Raw genomic sequence first — 20,426 nt, 5'->3', positions numbered from 1 at the left:
AGGGCCGGGGCTTCCCATTCATAAATCCGCGCCCCGACGGCTGCCCCACATCCCCGGCCCCGGCTGCTTGTCTGGCCTCGCCGGGCGCCTGGTCGGGGGGTAACGCCCGGTCCGGGCCTCACCGGCTCCCGCGGGGGGGCGGGCAGGGGACGGGACCCTCGGGGGCCACGCGGGGCTGCCATGGGCCCGGGGCTTGGTGTCCGTCTGCGGCCCGGCCCGGGGCGCACCGGGGCCGGGAGGAACGTGGGGCAGTCCCGTGTCCCTCCCTACCCGCCGCGGTGCCGTCCGTGTGCCCCGCGCCGTGTCGGTGTCGTCGTCCCCCCGCGGCCGCGTCCCTCCGTTCCCTTCCCGTCCCGTCGGGGCGGCTGTGTCCGCCAGGGGGCGCGTGGCGCGGCCGAGGTGCATGATGGGAGTTGTAGTCCGGCGCGGCGCGGTGGGGGACTCCCGCTCCCGGCCTGCACCGCGCGGCGCCTGCGCAGAGGGCGCGGCGCGGCGCGGCATGGCGGCCTAGAGCGGGGGCATGTCGGTGCTGCGGCTGCGGGCGGCGCTGCTGGGCCCGGCCCGGCTGCGGGGCGCCGGTGAGGGGACGGAGCGAGCGGCCCGGGGTTGGGCCGAGTACCGGGGGGACGGGGAGGGCTGCCCGGGCAGCGGGGACGGGGCGGGCGGCGCGGAGATGGGCCGGGTACGGGGGAACGGGGCGGGCGGCCTGGGGGTGGGCGGCCCCGGGGTGGGCTGGGGCCGGGGAGGGCGGCCCGCGGGTGGGCCGGGCAGTGGAGCAGGGGGTCCCTGCGGTCCTGCTCCTCACCCCCCGGGACGGAGCCGGGGCTGTGGGGTCCTGGAGGCCTGACCCCGACCGTGGGGACGGGGCTGGAGCTGAGGGTTCCCTGTGGGACAGAGCATCCCCCCAGGACAGAGCCGGGGATCCCCGGCGTCCCGAGCCCTCCCCTGGGGCAGAGCTGGGGACTGTGAGGGTCCAACCCACCCCTCAGGGGCAGAGATGGGGCTGTGGGTGTCCTGGGGCATTGTCCTTCTCTAAAGGTGGAACTGGGGGTCTCTGGGGTCCTGTCTCCACGCTGTGGGATCGAGTTTGCTTGTTCTGGGGGTCCTGTCACCCCGAGCAACAGCGCTGGGGTTTGTGGTGTCCCTGCAGTCATGTTCCCCCTCAGAGATTAGAGCCAGGGAGCAAAGGGGGTGTCCCTGTCCCTGTCACTTGCTGGCATAGAGCTGCCCACTCGCCTTCAGTGTCCCTTCTCTGAGGTTGCTGGGACCTGCAAGCTGAGCTGAGAACCGCCGCTCACCTTCTCACCTCTGGGGCCCAGCCATCGCACGGGGCAGGGCTGTGGGGCAGTGAGCGGGTGTAAGGGGTGAAGCAGCCTCTGATCTCCCAGTCTTTGTGTCTTTCCGCTGCAGGGATCCCATGGAGTGTTCTCAGGAGCTACTCCTCTGCCAGCGCCAAGGAGAAGGCGAGGAGAAATGGTGTCTGCGAGAGGACGGAGCTGCTGGAAGGTGAGTCGGGCAGAACTGGGAGGGCTGCAAGGCTTTCCCTTGATCAGTCTCCTGGGATGTTTTCTCGGAGTCTCCCCATTCTGTGTAGCCATAAAGAAGATATTTGGGACTGTAAATAGTTGTAGCCTGGGCAAGGATGTGGGGCTTCCCATGGACTTGCTGTCCTCCCCGAACAAGTTCTGTTCTGTCTTAAGGAACTGAAGGCCCGCCCTACAGGGAGTGCTGAGTTGCCCTAAAACACAAGAGTGGTCCTAAGGGAGGGTAGAAGAGTCCCTCCAGGGCTCTGCAGACTGACCTGGAACATGCTCTGGCTTTGGGCTCTCTGCCCAGGTGAGCTGAGGGCACGAGGTCCTTGGAGAGAGGCCCAATGAAGTGACCGGGCAGCAGGTTAGACAAGCGTGAGCTGGTGCTTTTTCCCTTGTGGTGCCATTGTTGGGATTTGGGGAGTGGGGCACAGTGTACGGGTGGATCCCAGAAAGGCAATGGTCAAAGCAGCTGGTTGCTGGGAGGAGAGCTGGCCGAGGAGGGAAGAAGTGTTTCCTCTTTTCCTGAGCCTGTTACTGGGCGCTCCCTGATGCGAGGCCCTGGGGTGGGACACAACCTTCTGCTGTGCTTTGCATCCCTTCACCTCTCCCTGTCTGTGTGTTTCCCGGCAGTGCTGAAAGCTCGAGTGAAGCAGCTCCAAGCCAGTAATGTCCCGGAGGTGACAGTCAACAAAGTGGAGCTGGCCCCGCTGGGGAATGACAAGTACCAGCACCCGCTGCAGAAAGTGGTGGCTCCTGGCCCCGTGGAGGAGCAGCCTGCTCCCAGGGCAAGGGGAGAGAGCCCGGCCCGGCCCAGCAGCTGGGTCGAGAAGTTGAAGAAGGAGATGTACATCCGGCAGCTGAAGGTGGAGCGGAAATTATCCATCGCTGCCTCCCAGCTGGCTCTGGAGGGACAGATCAAGGCCAAGCCAAAGGGCAAGGTGAAGGCAAAAGCTAAAGCCAAAGCCAAGAAAAGCCTGAAGAAGCCAAAGGCTAAAGTGGCCGCTCCCTGGAGCAAGAGCCACGATGGCTCCCACCATGTCTCTGCCCACGGCAAGCCCAGGGTGGTGGCAGTGAAGGAGGGTGCGAAGGCACAGAGGCCTCGGACGGTGCTGGAGGACAAGGACAGCAGCCAGCACAAGATCCTGCAGCAGACCATCCAGTCCAACCTCGAATGCTTCCTCTTCTTGCAGCAGCCAGAGGAGGCTGAGAGGTTCCTTCTCTTGTACCACGGCTCCCCTGTGAAGAGAAGGCTTTTGAACGTCAATGCGTACAACATCGTGATGCGTAGCTGGGCAAGAAAGGTACCGAGCTGTGGGCTGCTGCCTTGGTCTGCTTGACAGGTTTTCTGGGTGGCTGAGGGGCAGAGCAGGGCTGTCTCAGGAGGAGAAGCCCCGTGGTCGTAGAAGCAGCGGTCACGATTTTATCTGTGTTTGCCACATCTGCCTTCAGCAGGTGTTCGTTGAGGGCTTGGCTTCTGCTGAGAGGGACAGAGCTGGTAGAAGGCCACTGAATCAGGCCACTGATCCCTCTGAGGTGGCTTTGAGGGGAAGAAGGGGATGAGGCAGGATAGACATGGCTAAAGTTGAACAGGAGCAGAGGGGTGTGAAGCTGTGATTTGGGGCTGGTTGAAGAAGGACAGGGAACTGCTGGAGAGGGGACTGCAAAGGGCTGCCAAGATGCTGAGGGCACTGGAACACCTCTCTGATGAGGAAAGGCTGAGGGATTTGGGGCTCTTCAGTCTGGAAAAAAGACGCCTGAGGGGGATCTTATCAACGCTGATAAATACTGAAAGGGGGGGTGTCAGGAGGATGGGGCCAGGCTCTTCTCAGTGGTGCCCGGGGACAGGACAAGGGGTAACGGGCACAAACTTGCCCATGGGAAGTTCCATCTCAAGACGAGGAGGAACTTCTTTGCTGTGAGGGTGGCAGAGCCCTGGCACAGGCTGCCCAGAGAGGTGGGGGAGTCTCCGTCTCTGGAGACATTCCAACCCCGCCTGGACGCGTTCCTGTGCCACCTGCTGTGGGTGACCCTGCTGTGGCCGGGGGTTGGAGGAGATGGTCTCCAGAGGTCCCTTCCAACCCCGACCATTCTGTGATTCTGTGCTGTTGTCTGTGCCCACAGCCCCTTCCCTTCTCATCCACAGGGCCGCTTGCAACGTATCAACCGGCTCTTTTCCATGCTGGAGTCTGTCGGCCTCCGGCCCAGCCTGGACTCTTACGCAGCAGCACTGGAGTGCATGGGCCGGATCCAGTCGTCCACCAAAAGCATCTGGAGGTAACGCACTTCACATGCCACAGGGACCCTGGGCAGCATCTCCACAGCCTGCCGTTCCACTGCACTGGGAGAGCTGGGAGCTCGCTCTGGGGAGGAGATGCACTGGCCCGGGGTCGGGAAGACCTGCCCCCGCTGCGTGCATGTCTAGATGCTCTGACCCACTTCTCGTGGCCAGATTTAGGGGCGGGCAGAGCTCCCACAGCGGGCCCTATGTGCCACCCCCAGCTGCTAGGGAGTTTTGTGTGAGATCTTGCAGGGAAAGAAGGTGTAGGAGGCGAGAACAACCTTGCTTCTGGCCAGAGCTATGTCTGCTCCCCCCAGGGTTTGCAGAGCAGCTCCCTGGGTTGGGAGCAGCCTCTCTTCAGGCAGGTACTCCTTGGTTCTGCGCCCATCCCGGGCATCCCTCCCCCACTGGCCCCTCCGTCGCTGCCCAGTAGGCATGGCTTCTCCATTCGTTTGTACAGCACCTCCAGGAGTTGCCAAACAGCTGGTTTTTTGCAGGGTGCTAGCTCTCTGGAGGAGGGTGATCAGGAGATTCAGATGGATTTTGTGGAGCGTAATGGGCAAAATAAATGTCGGGCCCAAAGCGAGGAGCTGAAGGAGGGCTCCGAAATCCCGGCAGGGTGAATCTAGGGGCAGCGCTTGGGCACAGCCAGCTGCCTTGGCAGAGCATGGAGAACGCTTTCTGGTGATCTCCTAATGCTGCACAAACACCCTTGGGTGGTTCAGGGATTTATCACTGTGCGTCCCTTGGCTGGCTAACGAGTTCTAGATGCCTCTGAGTGAATGTCTTCCAGTCAGGTGATTTCCAAGTGACTGGCGCTGGCTTTCCTGCCAGGGTGTGTGGGTGTTGCGTCAGTACAGCAGCGCACCCATAGGGCTGGCTATGGGCAGATGTTTATAGCACACCTGCACGGATTTGCCAGCCCCAAGCCTCGCCAGGGCGTGTGTGTGTTTCCCCACAACCGTCTCTGCTGGTGTGGTGTGTGGGGTACGAGCTCTTGTTTCCCTTCCTCTTCTAAATGTGCTCTCTCGGCTCGGACGTGGCAGCGGCATGGCCTGGAATGCTGAGAACACCTGAAATCAGGGCTGTTTCTTGCTCTGCTCCCAGACTTACAGGGTCCCTTTGAGGGCGTAAGGAGGGAGTTGCTTGTTTTAGCTGGGCTGCTGTGAGGTAGTTTTGGGGAAGAGTGGCTCTGCAGAGACATAGAGCTGTTCATCGCCAAAGCTCCTGCCTGCTCCCAAACCTGCCAAAATGCGGCTGGGGCACACGCAGCAGCTGGATTCGTGGATCCCGCCCTTTGCAGTTGTGGCTCAGGGTGCTGTTTGTTACCTCTTGGGCTCTTAATGCTTTCCCAAGGCTGCCGGGGCTCCCTCCTGCCCGTGTAGCTTTCTGTGGCTGGTGGGGGCCTGGGCTGGGGCCGCTGTCACCCGGCTCTGCCTGTCCCCCCTCCAGTGTCACCCAGCACAGGCTCGGCCAGTCGGCAGGTGGGGCTCTGGGCTCTGCTGTGCTCCGATCCCGGCTCCAGCGTGGCAGAGCCAGGAGGACACGGTCCCACGGCATCCTCTGTGGGGCTGGGGAGCGGGAGGTGTTGGTGCATGCAGGGGGTTCTGCTCCCCAGCAGCAATGGGGGCTGCAGGGAAGAGAGCTTCCTCGCAGGGGCTGCGGCCGCTCCTGGCGCTCAGGCTGTTCCTGCTGCAGCCATGCGAGCTGTGCTCCCGTGCCCTGGCTCCTGGGCTCGGTGCAGGAACCACAGCCCCCTGCCCCTTCGCCCAAGCTGTGGCCAGCGCTGCGGGTTCCCTTCTGCTGGCTCAGGCTGGAGGGGAGAGCAGGGTTACCTGAGGGTGAAGGAACCCGCATCCTTCTGCTGTCTCACAGCGGCAGCAGCGGGGCTCAGCCTCCCCACCCGAGTGACGGTGAAAGCCGCCTGCTCAGCAGAGGTGCGGGTTGGAGGGGTGGAGAATTGATCACTGTAACCTGAGGCGGGTGACCTTGTGGGGACAAGCTGTGCTCTGGAGGCAGCTCCCACCCCAGCAGCTCCTGCAGCCCCAAGAGCTGGTTCCTGGCTGCTTGCGGAGGGCAGGGAGAGCCCGTGCGCTCCCGTATGACAGCGTCCTGCTGCCAGGCTGCCCGGCAGTCGTGCTTTTGGAAGACTGAGGCATCTGCCTTCTGTGGGTTTCCCAGTTATACCCATTTCTGCACCATTCTTCCCCTGTCCGGGGCTGGGCAGACATCGGCTCGGTCAGGCACAAGTTGCCGCAAGGCTTGCAGCGGTCGCTGCATGAAGCATGCTCTGAGGACCATGCAGAAGGGAAGAAGCATCCAGGGCAAGTGCGTGGGGTAAATCCTGCTCCGCAGGGCTATCAGAGCCTTTCCAACGAGCGTGAGAGGTTGCACCCTCCTACAGCTGTCCTTGCATGAAGGGTGGCACAGAGGAAGGGTGCTGGGAGCCACTGGCGTGGTGGGTGGCACCGCTGGAACAGCCTGGAGCTGTGTATCCATCTCCTGCTCTGCGCTCAGAGCTGATTCTTGGTGGGTGCCAGCCCCCAGGCCCTGCTTCGGGAGAGGGTTTTGCTTTTGTGGCTGCCAGGGATTTGTCAGGAGTGGCTCTTTGTCCTGTGCCGTGTCTCACGTGGGTCCGGGGTGATGCTGCTGAGGGCACAAGTGAGGAAGGAAAAGCCTGATACAGTCAAGGCTCTTGGATCCTCAAAAGGGTCACCCCCAATCTGTCTCCTCTTCTCCATGCTTCTGTTTAAAAACTTTGTTCCGTGCCTCGTTATGTGCTGATTTCTGTACAAGACGCACAGTCCCCTGGGAAAGATTAAGCCTGTCTTATCTGTCCCTCCTCAGATGTGTGCAGCAGATGAAGAACGATGGCTTCCACGTGGATGAGCTTTTCCAAAAGTGCCTGTTTGAGGAAGATGAGAAGGAGGAGGTGCTGAGGGCCATCAGGACTATCGAGCCCAACTACCAGCTGCCCCCTCCACCCAACCCCCAGACCTGCAAGTCTTCTCTGCTCCCGGACTTCTACTCCAAAGTAAGCCGCAGAGCTCAGGGATGTCTCTGCAGCTCGGGGAGGTGTTGGAACTGGCCAAATGGTCTTCACAGGTGTCCTCACGTCCAGCCCAGGACTGTAATAGGGGAAGAACATTTTAGCCCGATCTCTGCTCAATAGCCCACACCAATCATCGAGTGGATAGCCTTACCAACAGCCTTACAGAGGAACAGGGAAACCAAGGGCTGGCAGGGGCAGCTGGAGGTGACCTTCGTACGCTGGAGGGGGTGCTCAGGCGGGATGCTTGACCGTGACACAGGAACGGAGCAGCCTCTAGAGAGGCCTCTTACTCCAGACTCCCTGGGGTTTGCTAGCCAGAAGACATCAGGCCTCTGGACTTGGAGGTCCCAGAAAGGTGCCTTCAGCCAGGACTCATACCTTATGCCTCTTGCAGGGAAGTTGGGAAAATGAGTGTGTCTTGTCTTCTGCTGGCTTTTGGCATTTACTGCCTCACTTCTGTTGCAGGAGAAGATGATGTCGTACCCCAAGCTGGATTTCTCCATGCAGGAGTTGCAGGAGCGCTTTCAGCAGCAGCTGGAGATGGAGCTGGATAACACCGTAACCATCGAGTCAGTGGAGGCCACCAAACCTCTGACCCCACAAGCCCTTAAAGCGGTAAAGCTCAGGGCGTCTGCGGGCTGCGTGTCTGGAGGGGAGGAGGGCAGTTCAGCTCTAAGGACCTGTGGGAGAGATGCAGGGGGTCGGTGGCCTAAAGAGGGGGACAGCTCTTTGGTGACACACTCACCACAGCGTTACTGTCTTGCTTCCATTTCTGCACAGCGCAAACTACTGGACACCCTTCGTTCCCGCTGGCACGATTCCATCCTCCAGGCCCTGCAGAAGTCGAAGCACAGCATGTCCGAGCTCAAGACGGCATCGGGGTACAACATTCTTTATCCTTACCTGTGCCTGATGCCGGATGAGGAGTACGTGGGCATCATGCTGCAGGTAGGACCCTGCCCTGCCCTCTCAGAGCCGCGCAAACGGGGCTGCCCTTATGGCCGCAGAGCTGCCACAAAGCATTCGTGTCCCACTGGGCCCCACAGAATCGGAACATGAGCCTCCCAAGTTTGCCCAGGTTGTCAGGTGCAAGCTTTGTCTGCTCCCTGTGCTGAGCAGCCAGGGAAGCCCCTGCTCTGTCCTGGCCATGTTTCCTTCCTCATCATCTGCTCAGCGTCACGGGAATCAGCACCTTTCTGTGCTCCCTACGCAGGGGCTTTAACTCCAGCTTTGTCTCTCTGCTCCGTCTTTCTGTTCCTCCCTCCTTAAGACCCTCTTTGCCTTCCCCTTTCTCAGATCCTCAACACCCTCTCTCCACAAGGAGAATCCCTGGCTGTCTTGGCCAGGGAGCTGGGCTCCAAAGTCTACAACAGATACATCACCCAGAGGAAGCTGCGCAGCGGCCAGCTGGAGAAGGTGCAGGAGGTCTATAAGAACTACATCCACCTGCTGGCAAAGGACAGCCAGGTAGGTAACGCCTGGGAGAGGGGGGTCCTGGGGCCTGCGGGTCACGGAGCAGCAGAGCGGAGACAGGGCGAGGCAGTTTGCCCAACTCCTCGCAAGCACAAGGTCCAGGTTCTGGGAACCTGCTGCTGCAGAGGCCACCAGAAGCTCCAGTAAGGCCCCATCTAGCACTGGGCAGGCCCCTTGCCCCATGGCGGCAGGCAGGTGGGTTCTGGCATAGCAGTGGGTATTTTTGAACCTGAAGGTTTTAAATCGGCAGAGTTGATCCCTTGGAGCCAGGCACCCCACGCAGGGGAGCTCTGGGGCTTGAGGAGGGTGCACTCTGCAGGCCGGGAGAGAAAGGGGCCAAGGCCACCAGTTTGGGCAGCTCGAGGGCTGGATGCACAGGTCGTTCAGAGCTGTGTGGCGCGGCCGGGGAGGCAGATCTGCAGTTTGGGAGGGAGGGTCAGGATGGTGTGGGGACAAGGTGTCAGCTCAGGGAGGCGGCGAGAGGAAGGGCTTCGCAGCACCACTGTCCTGACATGCAGCAGACGCAGGTTATCGCTGGTGGGCTTGTCCCTGCCGTGTCCTTCCCCAAATAGCCTTGTCGGGGAGGACCTCACAGGGACACAGAGACAGGAGGTTCCTTCTCAGTGCCCTGTTCCAGGGACATAGATCCCATCCAGCAAACCTCCTGGGAACAGCACGGCTGGCCCCTCCAGCTGACCCGATTTTCTCCTTCCACCTCCCAGCCTGACAAGTACTTGCCACGGGAATATTGGGAGAAACTGGTGGCAGAAGCTGGCTTTGGGCCTTCCCTGAACTTGAAGGACTGCAGCTGGCCATACATGCTCATCATGCGCCTGGGCATGCACATGCTGGAACTCCTGGTGCAGGCTGTCAAGGTGCCCAGGAACATCCTCAATCCCCGCCTGGAGCCCAAGCTTATCCCCGTCCTCTACCACATCTACTCCTTCCGCAGCAGCTGGCAGGTGAGCCGTGTCCCGGGTACTCTGGGACTGTGCAGGTCACCTCTGCATCGGAACTGGGCCTTTGCAAGGCCGTTTTCCCTCCCTGCTGCCTTTCCTGCTCAGGGACACTTAGAGGAGCCTCTGGTTCTGTGAGGACAGTGTCAGTACCCAGCGTGACCCAGCGTTAATGGCTGATTGACCACATGCTCTTCCAGACACCAGCCCTAATCCTCTACCTTCTCCTCTCCAGGTTGGGCTGATAAAGCCCCATCCCATTTTCTCCCAGATTGTGTCAGATGCTGCGGAGACCTTGCTGACCTTTAACTCCTCCGCCATACCTATGCTGTGCCCCCCGGTGCCCTGGACCTCTCCCCATTTTGGTGCCTTTGTCCTGAATGACACCAAGTTGATGCGCTTTGTGGATGGGGCCATCCAACACCAGCTGCTCCTGGAGCAGTGCCCTCCGGTGAACCTCCACCCCGTGCTGGATGCCCTGAACCAGCTGGGCAACTGCGCCTGGAAAATTAACCAGCCAGTGCTGGATATCATCATATCCATCTTCAATGATAAAGGCAATGAGAAGCTGGACATCCCACCGCCCATCTCGGAGGCCCCCAGGCCTCCTGCCCCTTCCGGCAATTCCTCTACCTGCAACAAGTCCCAGAAGCACGAGTTGTTGTTGTGCAAGAAGAAGGCAGCTGAAATGCACAGCTTGCGCATGGATGCACTCTATAAGCTCTCCATCGCCAACTATGTCAGGGACAAAGTGTTCTGGTTTCCTCACAACATGGACTTCCGAGGCAGGACTTACCCTTGCCCGCCTTATTTCAACCACCTCGGTAACGATGTCACGCGGGCCATCCTGCTCTTCGCAGAGGGGAAGCCACTGGGGCCCAAGGGCCTCGACTGGCTGAAGATCCACCTCATTAACCTCACGGGGCTGAAGAAGAAGAACGCTTTGCAGGAGCGGCTGGAGTATGCCAATGAAATCATGGAGGAGATCCTGGACTCAGCCGACCACCCGCTGACGGTAGGTGGGGGGCAGCTGGCCAGGGCTCTGCTGGCTCTTGGGGCGGAATGGTGGGACCCTGAACCGAGGGGGCTCTGGGAGCCTGCAGCAAGGGGAGGTTCCCCTTTAATGACCGAACTGAAAAGCAGGGAAGTTCCTCTGTGTTTGAGTCCAAACGGGACTCAAATATGCTAAGGAAAAAAAGGGATCAAAGTTGTCGTGAATTTCAGAGGAGACTTCACCGTTCCTCTCACTTGGCGTAGCTTCTAGAAAGTAAAATCAAATGGATATCAGATTGATTTTGAAACAAAAACATTTTGAAAGAACACTTTGAGAGGAAAAAGGGGAAAAAAAGCATTGCAGGGTTTCCTAAATAACGCACTTCTATGTGAAAACACAACGAAAAATTAGGGAAATGGAGGTGTGGTGGGAGGAGGTGCCTTGCCCAGTATATCCCGGGAGCGCAGGGGCTCCTGCCTTTGCTTTGGGGTGCCACAAGAGCACTGCCTGCTCCTGCCAGCCTGTGCTTCCCTGTTCCCAGGGCAGGAAGTGGTGGATGAACACCGATGAGCCCTGGCAAGCCTTGGCGTGCTGTATGGAAATCGCCAAAGCCTCGCGGTCCCCGGATCCGGCAGCCTACATCTCACACTTCCCGGTTCACCAGGTAGGAGCCCAACGTACCCGCGTGGCCCGTGCGGCTGAGCAGGGGGAGCAGGAGACGCAGGGCAGAAAGCTCAGGGCAGAAGCATCCATGTCTCCAACGCTGCATGGATCTTTACTACACCACGTGGCCAGGCTTTCTTAAGAATGGGAGTGCAGTCTACAGGCATCTTGGCTTGAGAACTCCAGTAATTTGCTGCTGCGTGCAGCCATTAATGAGCCAGAACAGTTAAGTGCTGCTTTGCTTCCTTTGGCTGGAGCAGAGCCTGTCTGGGAGATCGCCGTCAGCTGCCGGCAGGGTGAGAGCCGGGCCAGTCTTACCTTCTCCGGCTGCGGGATCAGGACTTGAAATCAGCCCGACTCCGGCTGGGTGGGACGTGGCGTGGGTGCGTGGCAGCACCTGCTCATCTGAAGTGCTCGGGGTTGTGCTGAGGCTTCGGGGGCCTTTGCTCCGCTCTTGTTCTGAGGCCAGAGCCAAGCAGCTCTGCAGGGGCAAAAGATGAGAGGTCTGGACCTCTAAGGAAGCGCAGGGGGACAGAGCTGATCTGTAGCCTGCATTCAGTGACGTGGCTGTCATTCACCACGTGTCCTGTCCCTGCTCGATCTGCTTCTTGGCTCTCTGATGGCATCTGTCCTTCCTGGACGGAGAGAGGAGCCAGGCAGCCGTTCCAGCCCTTCTCCCTGCGGTGTCCCGGCAGATCTGCAGCGCTCTCTGCAGCCGGTGCCCAGCCAGCTATCTGTCTGCGCTGATAAATCCCCGTGCTGCACGGGAGACAATGATTAATTGTTTTCCTGGTGAGAGGGGTTTGCTCATTTATCTCATTAGAAGATCAGATGGCCCTAATGAAGTGGGGAGGGTGGGGGGAAGAACAGGGATGTATTCTGCTAGTAGCGATGGTCTGGAATATGTATGAGGCCATCTAAATTGATATTGTTATAAGAACAGAAGATCAAGAGAGCAGCTGGGGGTGTGTGGAGGGTGCTGTTAATGAAATTCGAGCAAGGACGACTTCTGGAGGGCACCCGAGTTCTCTTTCCACCTGAGTCATCAGCGCCTGGTTAATAGAGGCAGCTCTTCTGCCGCGGCGGGGCTGCCGGAGCCCTGTCAATTCTCAACTTGCTGCACTGCAGGCTGTGGGGAGGAGGGGAGGGGAGAGGAGGGCTGATCCTGCCGGCAGCTGCAGGCTGCCTTTGGCCAGGCAGGGCCCAGGCGCAGGAGGAGCAGGGACGGTCCAAAGCAGCAGCACGTCTTCTGTGAGAAGCGTTTCTGCTGGTGCTGTTTGGAGAACAGCAGGACCTTCTCATGCCATCGTTCAGGTCCTGCCCATCTCGGTCCCAGGAGGGCTGTCAGGGCAGCTGCTGCGACAGATCGGTCGGCGTGTCTCTGTAACTGCAGCTCTGGGAAGGGCCGGGCCGGAGCTGGTTTCTGTCAGAAGGATGTTTTCCTCGCCGCGGAGCAGAGGCAGCACGGCTAGCTGGAGCCTTGCAGTCGGTTGTGGCTTGCTGAGAGCTCTTTGGCTTGGCCTGGCTCTGATCCTGCTCCTGGGTTTTCCGAGGTTGTTTTGAGTGCCGGCTCTTGGGGCTTCTTTTATCATCCCAGGCAGATTTGTTGTTTTCCAAATTGTCTGGTTTTCAGTGTTTCCACAGAGCGCTGGTGTCTGTGAAAATTCATGGAGGGGCCAGTGTGATGTGAGGTTTTCCTTTTTTTTCAAACCAGTAATTAGTGCGGAGACCCAGACAGGAAAACTGGCTAGAAGGAAAGCCGAAACTGGTGTGGCCCTGGGAGATCAGCTGCAAACCTGTCTGAAGAGATGCGAGGCAAAATGGCACTAATCTTCTGAGCCAAGTGTATCTGTGCTGGTGAGCACGGCTCCATCCATATGCTCACACCTTGTTTCCACCCTGCTCTCTTCCCACGTGCAGGACGGCTCTTGCAATGGTCTGCAGCACTACGCAGCTCTTGGCCGGGACCTTATTGGTGCCATCTCCGTCAATCTGATGCCCTGCAATGTCCCCCAGGATGTCTACAGCGTGGTGGCTCAGCAGGTGAGGCACAGCGGGGACACGGGGAGGTGTCCTCTTGGACCTGCCTCTACCTCTTGACGCTGTGTTGCACAGCTGCCAAGGAGGGAGGTTGAGATAAGACCAGCGTACAGAGGGCTGGGAAAGCATGAGCTGCTCACAGGCAGAGACTCTCCCTCCCTGAACGGGAACCACTGCAGCAGCTGCAGTGGGGATCCGGCTGGAGATCTGTCCCGACAGAGGTAGCTGTGAGAAATCCACTGGGATTTCTGCTGTCCTCACTTCTCCTGAATGGAGTCTGGGAGAAGTAGAGTAGGGAGGTGGAAGAGAGCAGACCTCATCTTGTGGTCACAGCTGGCTGACCCGCAGGTTATGGGATTTTCTTCGTTTGAGCTGGCTAGGAGGCAGGGGAAGGGATTCAGCCCTTGGCACTGCTGCTAAGTCTTCGATTTTCCTGGCAAGACGTGATGTGAAACGAGCCTGCTGGGAAGCGTGCTTAGATCTACCAAACTCAAGTCAACTGGCATTGAACCCCTGGCTCTCCCTTCTAGGTCTCAGCATGTTTTATCCAGGCAGCCCCGCACCAGAGCGGGAGGAGCAGGCAGAGGGTGCTTGGTCTGCTCAGAATTATCACTGGGGGTGGCAGAGGCAGCAGAATCTGAGTCCTGAGCCGCAGTCCTGGTGCCGTGTCCTTGTGATGTCCGGCACCCCCCCACTGCCAAGTGACACTGCTCTGCTGAGGCAGCAATGGAAGGCTCTGCGGGCACGGTTATCTGTGAGGTGCAGATGCCTCCTGATTCCTTCAGCAGATGATCTCTGTTGACGGGGGCTGGTGAAAATGGGCCGCAGGGTCTCTGTTGGGCGTTCAGGCCAGGCAGCCCACAGCTGGGTGGGTCTCACGTGGCCCCCCTGACTTTCCCCAAGCTGTGGAGGTGGCTTGGACCAGCGTGGCTCGCGGTGGGGCTGACTTCCCAGGGCGCTCTCCTCCTCAGGTGGAGGAGTTTCGGAAGAAGGATGCTCAACAGGGAGTGAAGATCGCCCAGGTGCTGCAAGGCTTCATCAGCCGCAAGGTGGTGAAGCAGACGGTGATGACGGTGGTGTACGGTGTCACGCGCTACGGCGGGCGGCTGCAGATGGAGAAGCGTCTCAAGGAGATCGATGAGTTCCCTGAGGTAGCGTGCCTGCCCCGGCCTCCCCCGGCAGTGTTTTGCTCAGCTCTCAGTCCCCACTGGGAGAGGTGCCCATGCTGCCTTTCCCGTGGGCTTCCCTCCTGCCTTGCTCTCTCCCCTTACCCCACGGAATCTCAGCGAGCAGAGGGATGAGCAGGAGAGCTGCCTGCCAGCACGGGAGGGAGGGATTCTTCAGGTGGGGCTGCTCCTCATCCTTCTGGGATGGTGGCATGACAGCCTCAGCTGGTGTTTCAGATGCAAAGTGAGGTTTGTGGCTGTGCTCTTCCCTCTGGAAGTGGCCCTTGTCTCTGGCAGACCTCTTGGAGGCTTGCTCCTCCCGACGCCTGATTCTTCTTCTGTGGCCTCCCCCTCCATGGGACAGTCCTTGCTGAGTGGGTGATTTGCTGTGGCAGGTTGGTGCTGGGAGTGTTTCTGCTGTGTGTTACATTCCTGGGCCAGGTGAGGCAGCGAGAGCTTCCCCTCCGTCCAGGGACGTTACGCAGAGATCAGCCTGTCCCCGGACAAGAAGCCATCTGAAATGCTGATCTCAGTCTCCCTCCGTCAGAACCCACAGTCATCTGCGACAGCTGAAGACTTAGTACAGTCTGTGACGGAGGCAATTTTGAGGCACCAGGGAGCAGGGACATGCTCTTTTAGCTTACCCTAGGTCCCATCACTTTGTGTCGCCTCTTTTGCTGCCTCTTTGCCTGACCCCTCGCTCTGCCTTTGGTCTGTGCAGGAATACTTGTGGGAAGCATCTCACTACCTCGTAAAGCAGGTGTTCAATGGCATCAAGGAGATGTTCTCAGCGACTCGAGATATCCAGGTGAGGTTTCTGTTGCCTCTTATCTCTCTCTGCCTCTTCTTGTTCCCTGGCCCACCTGTACGTAGACCAGGGAAGTGAGATGTTCCATGGGGAGAGATGGTTATTCTGGGTCCTGGCCCAGAGAGGATCCTCCTGTCCCAGCCCAGAGGTGTGGGACTGTGCCTGCTGGAGGGCTAAACTCCTCTGTAAGCACTGGACTGTCACACTTGGTGGCAGGAGTCGGGCTCGCCTGTGCTGGGCGTGGATGGGGTCACCCAGCTGCCCATACTAACTCCAGACACTTTCTTCCCCACTTCCCTCTGCTAAAGAACTGGCTGACGGAGAGTGCCAAGCTCATTGCCCAGTCGGGACGGACGGTGGAGTGGGTCACGCCGCTGGGTCTCCCCATCGTGCAGCCCTACTATCGGACCAGGTCCACTGTGGTGAGTATCTGGTGTGTGGGACTCAACTCCCCCTCCCTCTGCCGTGGTGGGGAGGAGGGAGAGGGCAGCCGGGCTTCGAGGCAGCAAGCTAAAGCCCGGCAGGTTGGCATCACCTGCGGCTGAGCCTGCAGAGCAGGTAGGATCTGTGCGTGCAGGCACATCCTCCAGCCTTGTCGCTCCCTGCAGAGACTGGAGTGTGTGGGTGGGCTCGTGAGGAAGCTCTGCCGCTCCCGTCCCACTCAGGCAGCTGGGGCACGGGCCCGTTCCCCGCGCCGAGGAGCCTTCCTCAGGGCTCGCGTGATTCAGTCTCGCTGCTCTCGCCTCCCACGCGCTGCTGCACTGACTCACATTTCCCCAGCCTGTCTCGTCCTTGCAGCCGCTCACCTCCAGGAGCCCTTCTCTTAGCCCTCGCAGGGGTGAATCACTGGGAAGGGGTGAAGGATGTCTGCCAGCATCCTCAGGAGGGGAAGCAGGCAAGGTGTCACTGAGGAGTGACAGCTGCCGTGGTGGCTGTGATGCCCTGGAAGGGTCCTTGCCCGGGCGCCTTGTTGCAGCCAGGGATGTTTCCTCCAGAGCAGAGCAGCTCGTGATCCCCTCTCCAGAAGAACGGGGTGGTGCTGAGCGCCTTGTGCTGGCCGGGCAGCACCGTGTAGCAGCTGATCCCCTTTCTCTCTCCCTGCAGCTGAATTGCAGCATGCAGAACTTGAGCGTGAAAAACTCCAACAGCAACCAGTAAGTATGAAACCACGGTCTTTACTGAGCCCCTGTGGTCCCCAGCCTGTGCTCTGGGGTCAAAGCCTTCCCATCAGTGGAACCTGCCAAAAGCTCCTGGTATCCCCCTGAGCTGCAGAAAGCCAGCTGGAGGAACGGAGCCCTGTGTTTCAGCAGGACCTTGTGGCCCTCCAGGGCTGCCCCCGTCAACCCCGGGTCTCGGCTGGCGCTGGCACTGTTCTGGCGCTCTCATCTTTGGCCCTGGAAGGGTCCCAGCTCCTCCCGTCTCCCACTCTGTGCTGCAGGAAACCCGATACAGTGAAGCAGAAGAACGCCTTCCCACCCAACTTCATCCACTCACTGGACTCCACGCACATGATGCTCACGGCGCTGCACTGCCTCAGGTAGGGAGCGGGCAGCCAGGGCTCTTCCCTGGCCCCGGGACTTGCTCTCTGCTGGGAGAGTGACCCCAGGGCAAGGCGCGCGATGTGGGAAGGAGGTGTCCCTGGTGGGTGGGTGTTGGGGGTTTCTGGCAGAGAAGGGTTGAGCGGAGGCAGCGGGGCAGGCAGCAGGGCAGGCAGCGGGAGATGGCGGGGTGAGCCGTCTCTGCAGGCGCGGTGCCGGGAGTCCCCCTCCTCGCGTGGTCCCTGCTTCTCTCCCAGCAAGAGGGTCTGCAGGGGGTAGGGAACTGCGGAGATGGGACGCCCAGCTCTGCTTCATGGCACCTTCTGCTGCCTCCCAGGCAGGGTCTGACCTTCGTCTCGGTCCATGATTGCTACTGGACTCACGCGCTCACCGTGGACGTCATGAACCAGGTAAAAGTGTCCTCCTCTGTCCCTTGTGAGCAGGGATCTTGCTGATCTGTCCTCTGGGGGCTTGCCAGCCCTTGCCTCCCCTGGGCTTTGCTCCATAGGCTGATTTATTTACCCGGGCGAGGTGAACCTGGGGTCCTTGCTGGCGGTTGCAGCTGATTTCCTGGTGCCATAAACCCATCTCCTCCCACCCATCAAAGGAGGGCGTGAGGGAGAATCTGTGCCCGTAAATCAGCGCTAACCACAGCGCCCAGCAGAGTCAGTGCCTGTCGGTAGACTGATACATGGGGGTTGGCTTCTGCTTCCCACCTCGCCAGGCTGATTCCCTTCACCCTTGTCTGGCAGCCCCCCCTTCCCACTCCTGCCCGCTGCTCCCCCTGCCCCTCACCTCTGACCTGTCTTGGCTGAGAAACGCTGAGGGGAAGGAGGGGAAAACGCCTGTTAACCTACAACTCACCGTCGCTCTCTGGATCAGATCTGTCGGCAGCAATTTGTGGCTCTGCACAGCGAGAAGATCCTACAGGATCTGTCCGAGTTCATGCTGGAGAAGTACTGCAGGTATTCCTCACCCGCTGGCCAACCCCCGCCACGCTCCTTCCTACCCGCACCCACTCCCACTCCCGGAGCTGGTTGGGATTCGTGTGAAAAACGAGGTGTTTGCATCCTTTTGGTGCAGAACTGAAGTAGGGTTTGGGGCTTGAATCCCTCGGTGGGCCTGGGGTGGGCCATAATGTCGGTGTTGTGGGTTCCCCCGCTGTGAATGAGGCAGTAAGGAGCGGCGAAGACACGCGTTGGGTCAGCCCAGTGTGTGACCAGGCAGCACAGAGCGACCCAGTCCTGGGCAGGGTCTGGAGATGCCTTGGCACCCACCTAGGGCTGCTGCAGCGGGGGCTGGGCTCCTGCTGCGGGGCGTGTGGTGTGTTTTGGAAGAGCTGAAGGCTGTTGGCAGGGGGCTGCACGGGGGAGCAGAGGAAGGTGCGCCTTCTCCCAGAGCTGATTTGCTTTCCTTCTGGTTCATCCAGCCCCGGCAGAGAGCCTAGAGCCCTCTGGCAGAAGAAACTGATGGAGCAGCTGTCAAGTGTCCCCAAGACAGGTAGGAGCACGGGATGGGAACTGCAAAGCTCGGGAGCGGTTTGGAGACAAGGGGAGTGAGGTGGAGAATGGCCCCCGAAATCGCTGGGCTCATGTGGTGGCTGGAGTTGGACACCGTGAGGGTCTGGCCGGCCACGCTGTCCCCTGGGATCAGGTTTTCCTGCCTGTGCTGGACCGCAGAGCCTTGGGGCAGTGCCTTAAGACATTCCCCTGGAGCTGAGCCCCTGGGATTTTCCCCAGGTTGACCCAGCTCATCCCGTCCCCTGCCTTGTTTTTCCTCTCCCATCTGTTTCCAACCACAAAGCATTTGCCTGGAGATGGGAGCGAGGCACTCGGCGTGGTAATTGCCAGGATCTAGATGATATACATGCAATGGGATTTAGGCAATTAGTTTAACTCCTCCTAATCTCTCGGCCCTGCCTCTGCCAGACCATCTGGCCAACCTTTGTTCTGCCTTTGCGAAACGGAAGAGGCCAGTGCTCCCTCGCTGTTGAGCAGCCGCCGTGGGCAGCCCCAGAGGCAGCACAAACCAGGGCAGGGATGGTTCGTACCCCGGGGCCGCGTCCTCCTCTCTTCCTTCCCTGCCTTGCTGCTGTTACGCTCTTCTGTCTTGCTCTTCCTACCACTATCCCAGAGAAATCTGGAGGGACGTCAGTTCCTGGAATACCTCTAAATCCCTGCTGCCTTCTCCCACCCTGTGGCAGGGGCTGAGCTGAAGTAGTTTTCTGCAGGAAGCTGAAGCAGGGCTTGGGGCAACTTCTACTCTGCTCTGGGGAGACCCCACCTGGAGCACTGCGTCCGGCTCTGGAATCCTCAGCACAAGAAGGACAGGGAGCTGTTGGAGCAGGGCCGGAGGAGGCCCCGGAGATGCTGGGAGGGCTGGAGCCCCTCTGCTGTGGGGACAGGCTGAGAGAGCTGGGGGGGTTCAGCCTGGAGAAGAGAAGGCTCCGGGGAGACCTTCCAGCCCCTTCCAGTCCCTAAAGGGGGCCTACAGGAGGATGGGGAGGGACTCTGGAGCAGGGAGTGTAATGACAGGACGAGGGGGAACGGTTTCAAACTGAAGGAGGGGGGATTTAGATTGGATATCGGGAAGAAATTGTTTGCTGTGAGGGTGGTGAGCCCCTGGCCCAGGTTGCCCAGAGAAGCTGTGGCTGCCCCATCCCTGGAGGGGTTCAAGGCCAGGTTGGACGGGGCTTGGAGCAGCCTGGGCTGGTGGGAGGTGTCCCTGCCCAGGGCAGGGGGTTGGAACTAGATGGTCTTTAAGCTCCCTTCCAACCCGAACCGTTCTGTGATTCTCGCAGGTGCCCCGTCTCCACCCTGCCCTGGCCCTGCTCTCCTCTGACCTCTCCTCTCCCTTGCTTCCCCCAGGCGAATTCAACCTGAAGGAGGTGATGGATTCCACCTATTTCTTCAGCTGAGCCCCAGCAGCCAGCGGGGCCCTGGACTACCTCTGGACTGCCGCTCGCCTCGGGGGCCGTGGTAGGCACTGACCCACGAGGCTCCTCTGTCCTGCGTCTCGTGGGGAAAGCGGGTACAGCAGAAGATACCTGCCCAACACCCAGCCGCTGGGCCAAACTGGGGCTCCTCCAGGAGCTCAGGGGCAGCCACGAGGGGCCGGTGGGGGACAGGGTGTCTGCGCTGTTTGCTGTTCCTGCCTGCGTCCCAGGTGAGGGCAGAGGGCATCGAGCTCTGGGGAGGGCTGCATTCCTCTGGTGTGGGGTGGAAGGGGCGATGGTAGATGGGGCTGGCTCCCCTCCACCCTCGCCCCGGCACAGGAGATGTGCCTGCCACCGCTGCCAGCTCCAGAGCTTGCCTGGCCAGGGCCTGTCCTAGGCTGCCGGCCCTCTCCATCCCTCTCCACCAGCGGGGCTCAGACCTCCCCGAGCGTTAGGTCCCTGCCTGGAGGGGCAGGGAGCCCCCCATGGCCCCAGCTCTCGGCTGTGGGGCAGGTGCTGCTCTCCATGCCCTGCTCCAGCTCCCGGGCGCTGTCACCGCAGCCTCTGCGGCTCCTGACTCTTCATTTCCAGGGTTTGGTTTCAGTTCTGTTCACTGGTTCTCAGGCAAGGAAAACCACTAACAGGGGGGTGGAGGTGTACGATACTGTAAATAAAATGTTTTTTTTGAAATACTAGATGGGAACCGTGTCCTTCTCGGCCTCTTTCAGCCAAAGTCTGCGAGGTGCCTGGGCTCTGGCCTCATCTTCCTGGGGAGACGGGACTGCTGTTTCCCCAGACGGCTGCTGTTTCGCCGGCTGGTTGGGCTTCAGTTATTCACAGGGGTGTAATACTCTGGAAACGCTTTTGTCGCAGAAACAGAGACAAAATTTTCCCATGGCCCTGATGGGCTGGTGCAGCGGGAGCAGGGCTCTGGCAGGGGGTGACTGTGTCTGCCCCCGACCTTCAGTTTCTAGCCAGGAGCTTCCAGGGC

General features: G+C 60.0%; 1 protein-coding gene across 1 annotated transcript; it reads left to right on the top strand.

Annotated features, from left to right (window-relative positions):
* The first annotated feature begins 475 nt into the window (after positions 1–475).
* Positions 476–20,130, top strand: POLRMT (RNA polymerase mitochondrial). The gene is made up of 21 exons (XM_074565571.1): positions 476–578; positions 1,411–1,506; positions 2,163–2,833; positions 3,676–3,806; positions 6,658–6,844; positions 7,328–7,477; positions 7,643–7,810; positions 8,159–8,329; positions 9,058–9,297; positions 9,527–10,306; positions 10,827–10,949; positions 12,869–12,991; positions 13,960–14,139; positions 14,876–14,962; positions 15,271–15,384; positions 16,067–16,116; positions 16,401–16,499; positions 16,838–16,910; positions 17,383–17,465; positions 17,930–18,000; positions 19,368–20,130. Exons 1-21 carry the CDS (start codon positions 521–523, stop codon positions 19,415–19,417), a joined length of 3,705 nt encoding a protein of 1,234 aa, XP_074421672.1. The 5' UTR covers positions 476–520; the 3' UTR covers positions 19,418–20,130.
* Positions 20,131–20,426: the final 296 nt, after the last annotated feature.

The sequence above is a fragment of the Larus michahellis genome, chromosome 23 (genome assembly GCF_964199755.1).
Source record: "Larus michahellis chromosome 23, bLarMic1.1, whole genome shotgun sequence".
NCBI lineage: Eukaryota > Metazoa > Chordata > Aves > Charadriiformes > Laridae > Larus > Larus michahellis.
Note: the sequence above shows the minus strand (reverse complement) of the source record. Positions and strands in the feature narration are given on the sequence as shown.